Here is an 18550-nt window from a genome sequence, read left to right as displayed (position 1 = left end):
AAACCGAAACCGTGATTTTGCACTCCCTCAAAGTATACACAACCGAACTTAATGGAAATCTACCTGCCTTAATGAAAATTAATGTCCAAACCTTTTTTTCTCATGTGCATCATTTCGATAACAGGATTTAATAAGGGAGATATCATTAACGGTCCGTTTTTCGGTACAAATCCCAGCAGACTTAACGCAAGAGCGGGTGCGTGTAAAGCGTATTTCTTACAACTTGAAAACTACTGAAGATGTTTGAACCAAACTTTATATATAGCATCCATCTGTCCAAGGGTAGGTTTCCTTGGTGTTTGTTTGTTTGTTTGTTTGTCTGTCTGTCTGTCTGTCTGTCGGTCCGTTTGTCTGTCTTTCTACAACTTGAAAACTACTGGATATATTTCCACCAAACTTCATATTTAGAATCCACCTGTCCTTGGGTAGGTTTTAGGGCAAATATTGTTTCTAAATCCCAGAACTAATTGGGGGTTTATACGAAACCGAAACCGTGATTTTGCACTCCCTCAAAATATACACAACCAAACTTAATGGAAATCTACCTGCCTTAATGGAAATTAATTTCTAAACTTTTTTTTTTTCTCATGTGCATCATTTTGATACCAGGATTAATAACGGAGATATCATTAACCGACCGTTTTTCGGTACAAGTCCCACCGGACTTAAGAGCGGGTGCGCGTAAAGCGTATTTCTTACAACTTGAAAACTATTGAGATATTTGAACCAAACTTTATATTTAGCATCCACCCCTCCAAGGGTAGGTTTTAAGGTTTATACCATTTCAAATTCCCGGAATGGACTGGGGTTTTATAGGGGACTGAAATGGCGATTTTTACTCTCCCACAATATATAAAGTACAAGACCAACCTGACTGGAAATCGATCAAACTGTTTGGAAATCCAATTCCAATTTCTTTTTCTCGCGTGCATTTTTCAACGGGAGGATTAATAAGCGAGATAACATGAATGGTCGGTTTTCAGGCTAAGTCTAGCAGACATAGCCCAAAAAGTGTTATACGTGGAGCAGATTCCTTATCTATCTAGATAAATCATATGATAACGACCGTGTGTTTGTGCATTGACTATTTTGGCGAAATTCTCGTACAGCTTTCCGTTTAAGGGGTAATAATGACCACCTGCATATTTTTTAGCTACAGTTTCCTGGAAGTCCTAAATCCCCCCCCGCCCACCCCTCGCCCAAAAACAAGATTTCCTCACAATCTGCCACACGAGCTGAAAAATTGAAATTAAGCCGGTAACTTCCAAGATCTTTAAATATTTCACTTTTTGTGCCGAATAATATCGAAATATAGGCAATTTAATGATGGTGCAGACCTTCATTTCGAGATATTTCGCGGCTAAACGGTAAGTCCTATCACAAAACGGATGGCACGATCTCCGTTCAATTTCGAGTGATCTACAACTTTGGTCCTGTGATATTTTGTCGTATCTTTCTCTCTCTCCCTTATAGGGTAGATTTGGCTGTATATTTCGGTGGTTCGTAAATTTTGTGCTTTTTACACGTGTATTACTTAGTTTGACACACTTATAGGAAAGGTAGAGTCATCGAATTTGGCATGCACATTGACACGACCAATGGCTATATGCGAACCCAATTTTATGATTCTGGCTTCCACATAAGTATGTGAAAAATAATGTAAAATGATGAAAATGTACCCAAATTTCACCCCATTCAAATATCGTAACTCAATCGAACCCATAAATATGTGAGATACGAGAAAATGTTTTAACACCAAACATGTAGAGCGATAAAAGGGAAGTCTGAGGGTGCAAGCCGTTTGTTGGCATTATGTACCGTTTAGGAGCAGTAAATCTCGAAATGAAGGATTGCACTTTCAAACGTGCCCATGCTTATCTGTCATCTATGTAAATATAATCGCAACGACCATCTGTCATTTCGATACCAGGATTAATAACGGGGATATCATTAACCAACCGTTTTTCGGTTTTTTGGCTATTTTGGCGGAATTTCCGTACAATTATCCGTTTCAGTTGTAATAATGATCATCTGTATATTTCTTAACTTTGGTGTCTGTTTGTCGGTTTGATTGTATGAGATTTTATAACTTGAAAACTACTGAATATATTTCTACCAAACTTGATATTTAGAATCCACCTGTCCTTGTGTAGGTATTAGGACCAATATTATTTCTGAATAGCTAAATTTACTGGGGGTTTATCCGAACCATGATTTTGCACTTCCTCAAAATATGCACATCCGAAATTAATCGAAATCTACAATCCTAAATGGAAATCCATTTCTAAAATTTTTGTTCTCATGTGAATTTTTCGACAGGAGAATTAAGAAGTGAGATATCATAAACGGTTGGTTTTGCAGGTTAAGTTCAGCGGACGTAGCCAAAATGTGTTGTACGTGAAGCAGATTCCTTATCTATCTATATAAATAAAATCGTAACGACTGTGTGTGCCTGTACATTGAATATTTTGGTGAAATTTTCGTACAGATACTCGTTTGAGGGGTAATAATGATCGTCTGCATATTTTATGGCTTAATTTCCTGAAAGTCATATTTTTTACCCCTCACCCAAAATCCAGATTGCAGCATAATCTGCCAGACAAGCAAGAAAATTGAAATTTGGCAAAATTATACGTTTCAGCCTGTAACGAACGAAAAACTTCTCAGGTCTTTAAATTTTTCACTATTTATCCCCGAAGAATATCGAAATATGGAAGCAATTTTAATGATGGTGCAGACCTTCGTTTCGAGGGATTTCATGGGATAAACAGGAAGTCCTATCACATAATGGATGGCACAATCTTCTTTGAATTAGGAGTGATCTTCAACCTTGGTCTTATGACTTTTTGACGTATCTGTATCACTTATACGTTAGATTCATCTCTATTTCTCGACTTTAAGTAAATTTGGAATCTTTACCTATATAATTTGTACTTTCAATCACTTACAGGAAAGACAGTATGATCAAACTCTACACGAACATTGGCCCACCCAGTACCCATATGTGAGCCAAATGCTATGTCACATAATTATCCGAAAAGTAATGCAATGTAAGATAATCTTACACAAATTTCAACCTATTCAATGTTTCTGACTTAATCTGACCCACGAATAGATGAGATGCGAGAAAATATCATAGGACCAGCCATTTAGATCACTAAATACTGCGCCTTACGGTACAATCCTTTGTCAATATGACGTACCGTTTAGCAGCAGTTAATCTGTAAATGAAGGTCTGCAATATTGTAAACATGCATATATTTTCGTATGTCCATCTGTATATATTCATTGCTGTCGATTTGTAGCAATCGAGAAAGGGTGTGTCTGCTATTGTAATCAGTAACCCCCCACACCGACTTTGACTGCTGGCAGTAGGAATGGGGTCCTTCTCCAAGTCCTGTGTAACTGGCATTAGTAAGGAGGGCCTACCATTTTAATGAATAATTCACTTCTCGATTTGTCTTGCAGAAGGCAAGGGATCATGCAGTTTTGTTCAAACGTCCCCTACCCTATTGTGTTTGGCCCTAGGCCAGGCTGCTCGCCATTATAAACAAAAGTTCCAATCTAAAATTTGACTAGCATTAGGCATAGTGGCCTGCTATTTTCATGGAAACTCACTAATTCTGTGTGACTGGCAGTAAGCTGGCTGGCAGCAGTAAAAAGGGCCTGTCATTATAATGATAACTGCACAACTCAATTTTGACTGGTGGTAGGGAAGTTACCTGCTATTATAATAAAAACTCCTCAACTGTAATCTGTCTGAAAGTAGGAAATGGGTCTGCCATTGTAACTAAACTCCCCAAATCGATTGTGACCGCGCAGTAGGCAATGGGGCCTGCAATTATAATGTAAACTTGCCAACTCGACTGTGAATGGCAGTAGACAAGTGAGCCTGCCGTTATCAACACAACTCCGCAACAATCACTTTACATTGGAAACAACGTATGGGGACCTCCCCATGCTATTTCTCGGATAGGGCTAAGAGACATGCAATTTTAAAACAATCTCATTTACTGCACACACAGTATTTATGTCGATATCCGTATACAATGTAGAATACCGTAGCGAAGCACGGGTACATCTGCTAGTATATTAATAAGGTATCTCCAGTAGATGTAGCTAAAAGAATCATCAAACTGTCCAAAATACCAGAAAATGTCAATAAAGATGAATAAAAAAAACTCAAGAAAGAGCTAAAAACTAGGCTATCCTCGACTGAATCAACCCCCAGTTCTCAGGGGAATTCACAACTGCAGAAATCTCAACAGCTCTAAAAGAAATAAAACCAGGCAAAGCAGCAGGAGTGGATGGGATATATCCAGAATTCCTGAAACATTGTGGACCTAGAACCCTACACTGGTTACTTATGTTCTTTAATGACATCTTAAGAAATGGTAGGCTTCCATCTTTGCTTAAGAGAACTAAAATAGTTGCCATTCTAAAGCCTGGAAAAAGTGGAGATAGTCCTGAAGATTATAGACCAATAGCACTCTTAAGTATTTGCTACAAGTTAATGGAGAGAATGATTTACAACAGAATCTCAACCACAGCCTTCCAACACATACCAACTGAACAAGCAGGATTCCGACCAAACCGAAGTTGCTGTGACCAGGTCTTGGCACTCACCAGCCACATTGAGAACGGATTTCAAGACAAGAAGAAGACAATCGCTGTTTTTGTGGACTTGTCATCAGCTTATGACACCGTATGGCAATAAGGGATGATTTTGAAATTCTTGAAGATCATTCCCTGTAAGAACCTTGCAACACTGCTCAACAACATGCTATGCAATAGAGCGTTCGAAATACATTTAAACGGCAATAAGAGTAAGCCCTATATACTAAACGATGGTTTACCCCAGGGATCAGTTCTTGCTCCTCTACTATTCAGCATCTATACTGCAGATCTTCCGGAAACTACTTCCAGGAAATTCATATATGCAGATGACATAGCTCTGGCTGCCTAATCGAGTGACTTCAAAACAGCAGAAATTACACTCACAAAGGATCTCCATAACCTGAACAAATATTTCAGTACTTGGCGACTCAAATCTAACTTGAACAAAACTGAAGTAAGCTGTTTCCACCTAGACAACCAAAAAGCCAACTATGTACCTCAAGTCGAATTCAAAGGCCAAAAACTTAAGTATAACCCATATTCAAAGTATCTGGGCGTCACAATGGATCGGACACTTTCATATAAGCAACATCTCTTTAACACTGCAGCCAAGATAAAAACAAGGAACAACATATTACACAAGCTCAGTGGAACAGGATGGGTAGCAAACGCGACAGTACTACGAACATCAGCTCTTGCCTTGATCTATCCAGTTGCAGAATACTGCTGCCCTGTGTGGCTTAACAGTGTATATACTTCAAAAGTTGATACACAACTGAATGATACCATGAGGACAATATCAGGCACCATCAAATCAACACCCCTAAAATGGTTACCCTTTTTATCCAACATCCATCCCCCTCACATACGAAGAGAACTGGCTCTAGTAAGAGAATGGCAGAAATGTCACAGTAACCCTCAACTGCCCATACATCAGGACTGCAACCCTCAGACACCGAAAAGATTAAAGTCCAGAAACGCGGAAGTTAGGCGAGAAGCTCCTGGAAACACATTTTGATGCTGATGAGATCTTTTTTTTTTTTTTGCTAGGGGCTTTACGTCGCACCGACACAGATAGGTCTTATGGCGACGAGCTGATGAGATCTGGCGCGAAGAATGGACCTCTTCAAATCCTGACCACCTGGGTTTAATCCACCATCCTTGTAGAGCTCCTCCTGGTTTCAACTTACCGAGAAGGGAATGGACATCTCTAAACAGAATCAGAACAAATCATGGAAGGTGTAAATTCTGGCTTCACAAGTGGGAAAAATCTGAAGACCCATTCTGCGACTGTGATAATGTGCTTCAGACCATCCAGCACGTTGTTATGGACTGCCCAAAAAGAAGATTCAATGGATCCATTAAAGAATTACATAGTGCCTCTACAGAAGCAGTGGACTGGCTGAAAAGTCTGGACATTAAGTTTTGAATGCTGACTTGTAAATCACATACTTATTTAAGAAATATGTATTTATATGTACTTATAATGTATCCTTGTTTTTGCCATACGAAAGAATAATAATAATAATGTACTGATGATGGCTTCCTCCCGGGTAAAATATTCCGGAGGTAAACTAGTCCCCCGTTCGGATCTCCGGGTGGGGACTACATGAGAGGGGGCGATCATCAGCAAGATGGATACTGACAGTCTGCGAGTCGGAGCGTGGAATGTTAGAAGTTTGAATCGTTGTGGTAGGTTAGAGAATCTGAAAAGGGAGATGGATAGGGTAAAGTTAGATGTAGTTGGTATAAGTGAAGTACGTTGGCAGGAAGAACAAGATTTTTGATCAGGCGACTACCGAATTATCAACACGAAATCAATCAGGGGAAATGCAGGAGTTGGTTTAATAATGAATAAGAAAATAGGGCAGCGGGTAAGCTACTATGACCAGCATCGTGAAAGAATTATTGTTGTCAAAGACAGACACCAAACCAACGCCCACCACAATAGTGCATGTCTATATGCCTACTAGTTCAGCGGATGATGAGGAAAACGAAAGATTAATGAAGAGACAGAAGATTTAATACAATATGTAAAAGGTGACGAGAATCTAATTGTGATGGGAGACTGGAATGCAGTGGTAGGCCAAGGAAGAGAAGTTAATACAGTAGGAAAATTCGGATTGGGACAAAGAAACGAAAGAGGAACTCCACTGGCTGAATTCTGCACTGATCATAATTTAGTCCGTGCGAATACTTGGTTCAAACACCACAAACGACGGCTGTATACGTGGACGAGACCTGGAGACACTGGAAGGTATCAAATAGACTTCATTATGATTAAGCAGAGATTCAGAAACCAGGTGTTGGATTGCAAAACTTTCCCAGGAGCAAACGTGGATTTTTGTTCGTCATGAAATGCCATCTGAAGTTGAAGAAATTGAAGAAAGGAAAGAATGCAAAAAGATGGGATCTAGACAAGGTGAAAGAAAAGAGTGTGAGGGATTGTTTCAAGGAACACGTGGCACAAGGGGTAAATGAAAAGACTGAAGGAAACACAATAGAGGAAGAGTGGATAGTCATGAAAAATGAAGTCAGTAGGGCTGCTGAAGAGATGTTAGGAAGGAAGGAAAGATCAACTAAGAATCAGTGGACAACTCAGGAGATACTAGACCTGATTGATGAACAACAAAAATACAAGAATACTAGAAATGAAGAGGGCAGAAAAGAATACAGGCGATTAAAGAATCAAGTGAATAGAAAGTGCAAGGTAGCTAAGGAAGAATGGCTGAAGGAGTAGTTCAAGGATGTCGAAGGTTGTATGGTCCTGGGAAAGGTAGATGCTGCATACAGGAAAATCAAGAAAACCTTTGCATAAAAGAAATCTAGGTGTATGAATATTAAGAGCTCAGATGGAAAGTCACTTCTATGGAAAAAAGAAGACAAAGCAGAAAGATGGCAAGAACATATCCAACAGTTGTATCAAGGTAAAGATGTAGATAACTTGGTTCTGGAACAAGAAGAGGATGTTGATGCTGATGAAATGGGAGACCCAATTTTGAGGTCAGAGTTTTGACAGAGCTGTGAGACACCTAAATAGGAACAAGGCACCTGGAATTGATGACATTCCTTCTGAATTACTGACTCCCTTAGGAGAAAGCAGCATGGCAAGGTTATTCCATTTAGTGTGTAAGATGTATGAGACAGGAGAAGTCCCATCCGATTTTCAGCAGAATGTTATTATACCTATTCCCAAGAAAGCCGGTGCTGACAGTTGTGAAAACTACCGCACCATTAGTTTAGTATCTCATGCCTGCAAAATTTTAACACGTATTATTTACAGAAGAATGGAAAAACAAGTTGAAGCTGAGTTTGGAGGAGATCAATTTGGCTTCAGAAGAAATGTAGGAACACGTGAAGCAATCCTGACTTTACGTTGGATCTTAGAGGATCGAATCAAGAAGGTCAAGCCCACGTACATGGCATTCGTAGATCTAGAAAAGGCATTCAATAATGATGATTGGACCAAGCTCTTTACGATTCTGAAGGTGATTGGGATCAGATACCAAGAACGAAAAATTATCTACAATCTCTATGAAAATCAGTCTACAGTGATAAGAATAGAGGGCTTTGAAAAAGAAGCAGCAATCCAGAAAGGAGTGAGGCAGGCTGCAGTTTGTCCCCCCTCCTCTTCAATGTTTACATAGAACAGGCAGTAAAGGAAATCAAAGAGGAATTTGGAAAGGGAATTACAATCCAAGGAGAGGAAATCAAAACCTTGAGATTTGCCGATGATATTGTTATTTTATCTGAGACTGCAGAAGATCTCGAGAAACTACTGAATGGTATGGATGCAGTCTTGGGTAAGGAGTACAAGATGAAAATAAGTAAGTCCAAAACAAAAGTAATGGAGTGCAGTTGAATGAAGGTAGGTGATGCAGGAAATATTAGATTAGGAAATGAAGTCTTAAAGGAAGTAGATGAATATTGTTACTTGGGTAGTAAAATAACTAACAATGGCAGAAGTAAGGAGGACATAAAATGCAGACTAGCACAAGCAAGGAAGAGCTTTCTTAAGAAAAGAAATTTGCTCACTTCAAACATTGATATAGGAATTAGAAAGATCTTTTTGAAGACTTTCATGTGGAGGGTGGCATTGTATGGAAGTGAAACTTGGACGATAACTAGCTCAGAAAGAAAGAGAATAGAAGCTTTTGAAATGTGGTGTTACAGAAGAATGCTGAAGGTGAGATGGATAGATAGAAACGCCAAATGAAGAGATACTGAATCGAATTGGTGAGAGGAGATCGATTTGGCTAAATTTGACAAGAAGAAGAGATAGAATGATAGGACACATCTTAAGACACCCAGGACTTGTGCAGTTGGTTTTTGAAGGAAGTGTAGGTGGTAAGAACAGTAGGGGTAGACCAAGGTTTGAATATGACAGGCAGATTAGAGCAGATGTAGGATGCAGTAGTTACGTAGAAATGAAAAGGTTAGCACAGGATATGATGGCATGGAGAGCTGCATCAAACCAGTCTATGGACTGATGACTCAAACACACACTTTCATGATGACTTACTAGCAACACTGATAGGCGCCGTGGAGCCCCTGACCCTTCTTCACACTTACAATTGCCCATCAATTCTAGTCACTGTTTGGTGTCGCTCAATGTGGACAAAGACACTTCTCAGTTGTCTTGTTGACCTGGGTCACCACTTCCACCAAGTTTGCCTTACTGAAAGACGCCTCCACCAAAGTGACTTTTCACTTGAACAAATTACTTTCTAATTTCAGTTTTATCTTTTCCACACCAAATGATACGATCCATATGTGAACGCCCTTATTTACAAGGAAAGTGGCGTTGAATACCAAATGAACTTCCAAATGGTTCTTTGAAGGGGTAGATAGTAAGTTCCTACTCAGGTTTTGCATTTGTCTTTCTTGGTACAATTTGAGTACCCTTCTTATATATAAAACAAATGATATACCATAAACCATGTGTAAGGAACTTCCAAAAAATATGTTGCATCCATTACTACTACACAGATGACAAATATAGCAAGAAGGTTACAAAAACACACTATAGTTGAAGGTAAACAGCTTTCTGCAGTACCAATAATACTAATCAACGTGTCACTCGAGGCTTATTTTTTTTTAACCAACAAGTGCCAAGAGTCAACATTTACTACAACCCCGACTGCTCTGCAGTGCCAGCGTCAAAAATTTGGACACTTAGATAGACAGCACTTTTGTGATTATCAGTAACATATAGAGGCATTTTACTGAAATACAGTCTGAAGGTATAATCTGAAAATGGACTCCCTTTCTTCTTATCCTCTTGCAGTTCCCATTTTGCCTTACTTTAGCACTCAACTATGTGTTGTTCTCCTCCTTGGAAAAAGATAATCCTATCAGCATAGATGACTACTGAAATCAACAGATTATATTTTAATTTCCAAAAAAAATTGGCACAAATATGCTTAATTAAATTGATGCATTAAATGCTACTATTTATTACTAATGACACAAATAACAGCACTGATTAAATAGTACTCAAATTTGGAACTTTCAACACCATACAGTACAACATATGGCACTTATAGGGTTAAGTTAATCCTTGGCAGAACATGTGAAATTTTGTTTCACTTGAAGAAAAATTAGCTGAAAAAGATCCAAACAATATTTTCAAAATGGTATTTTTTAAAATAAGATCGTATGGTATTATGACTATTGTGCAGGATTCCCTTGATTTAGAAACCTCTCATTTATGGTAAACATTTCAATGGAATGATTTATTCTATATAGCCTTATTCTGATAATCTTTAATAATTACAACAGTGACAGAATAATACTATAGAGTACTTAGGGAGAACTCTTCAGCAGGAGATATGACAGTGGGGAAACCATAGAAAACCATAGTCAGGGCTGCTGACAGTGGGGTTTAAACACACTATCTGCCGAATGCAAGCTCACAACTGCGCAATCCTAATCATAAGGCCAACTTACATGGTCAACTATTTAGTATAAAGATACAATATACAGCTGGCAATTCTATGGGTCTGAGCATCTATCACAGAACTGCTGACACCACATTCAGCTCAGAAAATAAGATATCCACATAACTGAAAATAATGGTTACAATGACATAATTTCAGGAGTTCTTCCTAAAGGTACATAACAGCAAGGCCAAATATAGAATGTTATAAAATAACATACTGTTTGCAATGGGAGATGCAGCGATAACATACTTGCCCTGTACCAGTATCAAAGATGATGCAAAAACTGAAACACAGGGTTTATACAATTTGAAGTACATGTACAAGTGAATGTTTGCTGACATCCTGGTCTTTAAGAACAAATGTTATTCTAAATAATACAATACTACTTAAGTACTCACATTTCCTATTCTTCTAATGACATCCTCATTGACAGGATACCAGAGCATCACTTTATGATATAAAGGATTATGCTCATAATAATTTACTAGTTCCACAAGACTTTCGAACTGAACATTCCCAATGGTGTACAGTCGGCCTTCCAATTTAATACGACAATGCTTAATTTTCTTCTCTGCCCTGTGAAAAAAACATTTTAAAAATTCAATATCATATTGTAAGTAAAGAAGAAGTACACTGCTGGCCATTAAAACTGTAACATCAAGAAGGACGTGAGCCATCATGACCAGATTTATTAGGCAGAATACCCATCATAAACAGGTAACACGATTGCTCTAGCAGCTCAGTATGATGTACAGAACATCAGTACTGTGTGGGTCCACCACTGGTAACAATACACATTGCCATGTGATACAGCATCGAGATGACAAACACTGGATGTCTGTGGGATATCTCTGCCCGTGCTGCTTCGATGCAAAGTGCATCTGATGTAGCAGTGGGTGTCCTACAGCAGGTCAGTCATCATCCAACCATGGACCACACATTTTTGATGGGCGAGAAGGCCAGTTAACATGCAGGCAAAGGAAACCATGCAATATGGTATTTCAATCAATCAATCAATCAATCAATCAATCAATCAATCAATCAATCAATCAATCAATCAATCAATCAATCAATCAATCAATCAATCAATCAATCAATCAATCAATCAATCAAATCATCTGCATTTAGGGCTGCTGCCAAGGTGGCAGATTCCCTATCAATTGTTTACCTAGCTTTTATCTTTAACATGTTCAAAAAACTTGGAAATTTATAGACCATTTCCCTTGATCATTTATTCCAATCCCTTACTCCTCGCCCTATAAGTGAATATTTGCCCCAGTTTGTCCTCTTGAATTATATTACGATATTTCCTACTTTTAAAAGTTCCACTCAAGCTTATTCATCTACCAATGTCATTCCATGCCATCTCTCTACTGACAGCTCAAAACATACCAGATACGACAATGGAAATTGAAAGGATTGTTCCTCCTAATCAACACAACAATATTTTAAAAAGAATTATCTTTTAGTCAGAACTAGTTTTAGCCCTAATCATTGGGCCATCTTTAGCTGTACAGATAAACTTATAGGTAACCTCAAAAAACAAATTAGTATACAGGGTCTTTCATAAAGAATGAACCGATTTTGAAGGCTTACTCCGCCGTACTCAAGCCACGCAGCGGAACGAGTCACATATCGTTACAAAGGGCATGGCCTCACATTTTTATTATTAGTCAGTAAAATGCTCCGCACCTTCCTCCCCTCCCTGTGACTCCATTCAACCTGCACAGCAATGAGCTCTCTCAATTGCTGCGCGAGTCTAACAATGGCAACACCTCAGCACAAAGCGTTCTGTGTTGTTGCGTTCGCAAGGACCGGGTCTGTGGTCACAGTGCAATGCGAGGTCCATTTAATGACAACGCATACACGCCCTTTCCCAAAAACATCCAACGGTGGTTCCAACAGTTCTAGGAAAGAGGATGTTTGTGTAAAGGAAAAAGGCCTGGCCGACTGCGAACTGTATGGTCAGAAGAAAATGTGAGGAGAATCCAAGAGGCATTTACTCGGAGCCCCCGGAAATCCATATCTCAAGGTCGCCGTCAGCTTCAGGTGAGCAGTACCAGTATCTGGCGTGTCCTGAAAAGATGCCGACACATGAAGCCGTACAGATTTCAGCTGGTTCAGGCACCGAAACATGTTGACAAGGGAAAACGGATGGAATTCTGTACTACGATGCTGAACATGGAAAATGATGAAGAAGACACCTTTTCGCACCTCATTTTTAGTGATGAAAGAACCTTCCATATCGATGACTGTGTCAATCGTCACAATGTTCGGATTTGGGGAACCGAACACCCACATGCTACAATCGAGCACGAACTGAATTCTCCCAAAGTAAATGTTTTCTGTGAGGTCAATAATGTCGGAATTTATGACCCTTCCTTCTTCAACACCAACACTGTCACAGGACAAAGCTATCTTGCAATGTTATGGACTTGGCTCTTCCCTTTACTGCAAACACACTTGTGTGACTTCATTTTCCAAAAAGATGGAGCCCTGCCCAATTGGAGCTTACCAGTGCGAGCATTTCTGAATGAAACAGTACCTCAATGGTGGATTGGTCGATACACTGCTATACCTGCATGGCCTCCCAGATCCCGAGACCTCACTCCTTGAGACTTCTTCCTGTGGGTATATGTCAAGGACAAAGTTTATGTTCCGCCACTACCCACTACACTGGATGACCTTCAAAAGCGGAGAACACGTTTGATCAACTCAGCGGATCGTGATATGCTGCAACGCGGTTGGGAGGAATTGTCCTATCGCCTTGATGTTGTCCGTGCTGCTGAGGGTGATCATATTGAACACTTGTAGGACGAAACTTGAACATCAGTCAAACACACGTCTTAGGTTTAATCTTGTACTACTGACTGTTGGGAAAATACAGCTTGATGAAATCGATTCATTCTTTATGAAAGACCCTGTACATTAAAAAAGGTTGTTTACCAAACATAGACATCACAAATGATAAAAAAATTAAACATAGGTTTCGGCATATTGTCTGTGAGGACTTTGTAAATATTTGTAATGAGTCTTCAAGTTATTATCAGCACTTATCTGTGTTAAAACACCTATGTGTTGAACCCTGGTCTGTATAACTGATTTATAAAGTTAATTACATAACAAAATAACAGTCTATCGTTTCACCATAGTTTTTTGTTGATCCCTGTATAAATTTTAACTGAATTATTAAAAATACACTCTCCACTCTAATATACACTGAATACACCAGAAATATATCTGAGTTTCTGATAATTACAACAAGCTGAAATACTGTCAATTTGACTTGTTCATAAAACTATTTACAAACAACTTGAATAGTCACTTTGATGATTAAAACACATCCCTGACTGTCTGAAAAGTTTTAGTCCTAGTTTCATACAAGTATTCAACGGTGAAGATAATTGAAGCTGCTTTGATAAAGTTAAAAGGTTGACTGGTTAAAAGTGTGCCTGGTGTGAAAATGGGAAACCATGGAAAACCATTTTCAGGGCTGCTGACAGTGGGGTTCGAACCCAATATCTCCCAAATACTGGATACAGGCCATATTTAAGCAACTGGAGCTATCAAGATCAGTAGGGAGAGTAGTCCTAAAAGGGGAATTAAGTGGAGTGGAAGAAGAATGGCGTGAATTTAAGAAGGTATTTATATAGAGTGCATCAGAAACTTGTGGAAGGACTAGCGCCAAGAGGAAGGAGAATGAAATGCCTAGGTAGAGTGATAAATTTAGAGAGCAGCAAAATAATAATAATAATAATAATAATAATAATAATAATAATAATAATAATAATAATAATAATAATAATAATAATAATAATAATAATAATAATAATAACAACAACAACAACAACAATTGCTTTACGTCCCACTAACTACTTTTATGGTTTTCGGAGACGCCGAGGTGCTGGAATTTTGTCCCGCAGGAATTCTTTCATGTGCCAATAAATCTACTGACATGAGGCTGACGTATTTGAGCACCTTCAAGTACCACTGGACTGAGCCAGGATCGAACCTGCCAAGTTGGGCTCAGAAGGCCAGCGCTTCAACCGTCTGAGCTACTCAGCCTAGCGGCAATGAAACAAAAGAAGACACGAGGAAAATATGGATACAAACTTCATGAGAGAATTGGAAGATGTCGGACCAGATAGAAAGAAACTTTACAGAATGATCAAAAATAGAACAAGACAAAAAGAGGAGGCTGTAACCGTAAGAAAATAAGAAAGGCGAGCCTTGTTTGAGGGAGAAGACATAAGAAACAAGTGGAAAGAGTATTTTGAAATGCTAGTGAATATCAAGTGGAAGATAGGAGAGGAAGAGACAGAGGATGTGACAAAACACACATGTTTTTGAGGCAACGCCATCCTCCTACCCTGAAATGAAGTTAACAAATTTAAACTGCACATGTGGGTTTTCAAAAACTTGGAAATGAATTTAACCTCTAAAACTGTGCAGTCTTTAAATGTTTCTCTATTAATATAGTTAAAAAATTTACTGAAAAAATAACTGAAAATGTAATTATAATGAAATTTGTTTGTTTTTAATTTTTAAAATAGATTTACCACTATCATTCACTTATTTACACTCCAGACCAAGTTATTCTTGTCTAATGCCTATGGCCTGGCACATCATATTTGTAATTCATAATTTATTAACGAACCGATAGCTTTAACATTTGGAAACAGCGTGACGAGCGAACATCGAGAATCAGTTCCTCGCTATGGGAGTGAGAGAGACAGCGTTACGTCACAGGCAGGGAACCAGCTGGGTGACGTAATTGCCATGTGCTGCAGACCCACCTGTCTAGAAGCATTTTAATATCTACTAAACGCCGTAAACTACAAAAATATGAAGTACACCAGCGTGAAGCTCATATTTGAAAAGTAAAGTAGTAAAAATTTTGAAGGAAATCCTTCGACTAGTTTCCGAGATATTAAGATGAAAACAAAACACATTTTCTTCGCTTGAAGCAGCGAGCCAGCCAGCTTTCAGTATATAAGAGCATCGCCTCGCTGGGTACAGGCAGTTGCAATACACAACTCGACCATGTGAGATGATAATATCGTTGTGTCGCATTATGCGAAGTGATCCGTCGGAGTTATGAAACGTCTGCCATACGGAAAGACTTAGAAAAATTCAGCGTATAATAAGATGAGACTTATAAATTTTTCTGCTGTGTTGTGGACTTGTAAAATTTTCAGTGTGCATTAAGTTGAACTCTGTAATTCTCAGATACAATGTTACGGACTTGAAAAAAGACTGCGTGTGACAATTTGAACTTTATTATTGACGGTGCATTTCCGAACTTGATAACATTTCTACGTGTGTTTAACATTGAACTGTGACTGCTCGTAACTTAGATTATTTTGATAATCAGAAATTCAATAATTGTCATAGCCGAATGTGAACAATTTTCCCAGATATGACTAATGTTTGAACAGTGATATTACGCAACTGCGTAAACCTTAAGGACATTTGATGTCATTTATAGGAAATACTGACTTAAGTGAAGCTAATTAACATTGAAAACTTACTTAAGACTTGTGTTGGTGATAGCTAGACAGAGTCAAACGCATAGTGTGTATAAGACATAGACTGAACTTACACTCGCTATTTCCATAAGCTGTGAATTTTAAGTTTCGCTTCGAACTCAATACATGTTTTGAACGTCACGAGCATTGTGTTCAGTGTAAATATCTCGCATTATATGAACTGTATACATAAAAGCTCATGTTATTTAAGAAGTGTGAATATTTAACTGAGGATACTTCGAACTGTGACGTGTTTTAAAAACTTCAGACTGTGCTTTAATTCATTTTAAAAGCCATTACTATTTTTGAGCATTACTTTGAAGTGAGATAAAGGACTGTGTTACAAAGTGCAGATTACGAACTTTGATTCAAAATTCTCATGATTCTAAGTGCAATGCTATTTATTCTTGACTTGCGAATATTCAAATAACAGACAGTGCTACATTTTTACACTCATGATTCAGTGTCAATTGAACTTTCACGTATGTCAACAACATTCTATGACACCAGAATTCTTGACAGAGTGTTAAGCCTCATATCAACTCAACACCTGATTCAACGTGGGACATAGTACGACATTGGAGGCGATGCGTGGTTCGACGAGGGATGTTTTTCGTGGTACATCGAGGGATATGGAACGTGGTACAACGTTGGTGGTACTTGGTTCGACATCTTGCTGACAACATCGTTGGAGTTCTAGGTGCTGTTCGCGGAGCCGCATTCACCAGTTCCAGCTTACACAAATCTCAGGGGATACGAGTGCATTTAGCATTTTAATCTGGTAAAAGCAAGTGAATACTTTAAAAACTATTGCACTAAGACAATCATTGACTTATTGAAGAGGCACATTTCCAAATAATTCTTTTTAAGTGCTATGTTACCCACCAATTAAGAGTGCCTATTATTGACAGTTCATTTTCGGGTGATTATTAATTTAAGAATTTAATCAGATTTTAGGCATCAATTTAAAAAGACTGTAGGGTTTCATATGAGTGATTTATGAAAACAAATGTTTATTTTTGAACATTCCAAAGACTTGTGAAACCACATTCAACTTATAAATTTTAATTTAATAATTTAAACAAACAGTAGGCATGAATTTAAAAAGACTGTAGGTTTCATATGAGTGTGATTGATGAAAATACGTGTTTATTTTTGAACTTCTAAAGACATGAAAATGCATCAATGTATGAATTTTATGAAGGGATAAGTTTATGTTTAACTTTATTTATATCAGAGTGTTTCTGAATTTCAATTTTGAGTTGACCATACCTATGAGAGAAGATATTTTCAAGTGATTTTCAAAATCTTAAATGCAAGATAAGAAGAGGGTTATTTTTCATCTAGATTTTGAATAAATTTTCTTTAGAAAAATAACATCTATTATTTCTCCCTGCAAACTCCCTTCTCTGTACCGGCTCCTAAGGATCATACACTACCTGAGACCCTTCCCATGCTCAATAGCCCAACAACTTTTCCTGGTACAATATGTTTTGCTTGGGTCTTTTAATTATCATCTTACAAATATTGATTGATTAATTAATGATTTATTTATCCTGGCAAGATTAAGGCCAGGTGGCCTTCTCTTGCATCTAACCAGTTTAATGTACTATTTACACAGTTGTTCTTGACTATATATGTACATACCTACATTAAAATTACATATTGACTGAAATTATTAAAAGAACATTTATATACACTACACATAGACATGAATATGTCTTACCTATTAAACAATTTTAAATTTTAATGAAAATGAAAATTGAATATCCACAGACTGTTTTCAGTCATTCAACCAGGTCAGGAATGGAATGAATGAAGCCGACATCTAGCGGCGAGGTTAGGAATTGTGCCGGCTGCTGAAGCCTAATGCACTCCTCTGAGGCAATGAATAATGCATAACAGATGAAATGAAAGGATATTGGAGTGTGTTGCTGGAATGAAATATGAAGAAAAAACCGGTGTACCCGGAGAAAAACCTGCCCTGCCTCTGCTTCGTCCAGCACAAATCTCACATGAAGTGAACCACGGATTCCAGCGGAGAAAGGCTGGCGTGCTGCCGCCTGAGCCATGGAGGTTATTTTTAAATTTTAAAATTAATAATATAAAATGAATAATTACTGTATTGAGTAATTAATTACTAAATTATTGATACTTAACTAAACTAAAAAATTACAAGAAATAAAGTTATCTGAGTTATGATTAAGTATGAATGTAACAGTAACCATACAATTATACATATACAAGTGTAAAATAGAAATGATATTTATCATTATCATCATCATCATCATCATCATCATCTGCAGTTTCCAGCTGTTGGCCAGGTCTGCTTAAATGATACTAATAAGCTATATAAAATAAACAATTAAGTAATTAATAACTTAATTGTTTATAACTAAATAAACTAAAAGTACAGTCGAACCTCCTTTCTGCGGACACCGTCGGTTCCAAGGAAAATTGTCC

The 18550-nt window shown here is 38.0% G+C and overlaps 1 protein-coding gene across 2 annotated transcripts in view; it reads right to left on the bottom strand.

The window, feature by feature from the left end:
- LOC136886934 (1-phosphatidylinositol 4,5-bisphosphate phosphodiesterase gamma-1-like) overlaps positions 1-18550 on the bottom strand; it is a 737826-nt gene that overhangs the window by 355164 nt on the left and 364112 nt on the right. For both annotated transcript variants that reach the window (XM_068231056.1, XM_068231055.1), the window contains one exon: positions 10958-11135. In XM_068231056.1, the coding sequence (XP_068087157.1) occupies positions 10958-11135 (178 nt within the window). The remainder of the gene's footprint in view (positions 1-10957; positions 11136-18550) is intronic.

This window comes from Anabrus simplex, chromosome 1, assembly GCF_040414725.1.
Source record: "Anabrus simplex isolate iqAnaSimp1 chromosome 1, ASM4041472v1, whole genome shotgun sequence".
NCBI lineage: Eukaryota > Metazoa > Arthropoda > Insecta > Orthoptera > Tettigoniidae > Anabrus > Anabrus simplex.
This window is presented reverse-complemented; position numbering and strand designations above follow the sequence as displayed.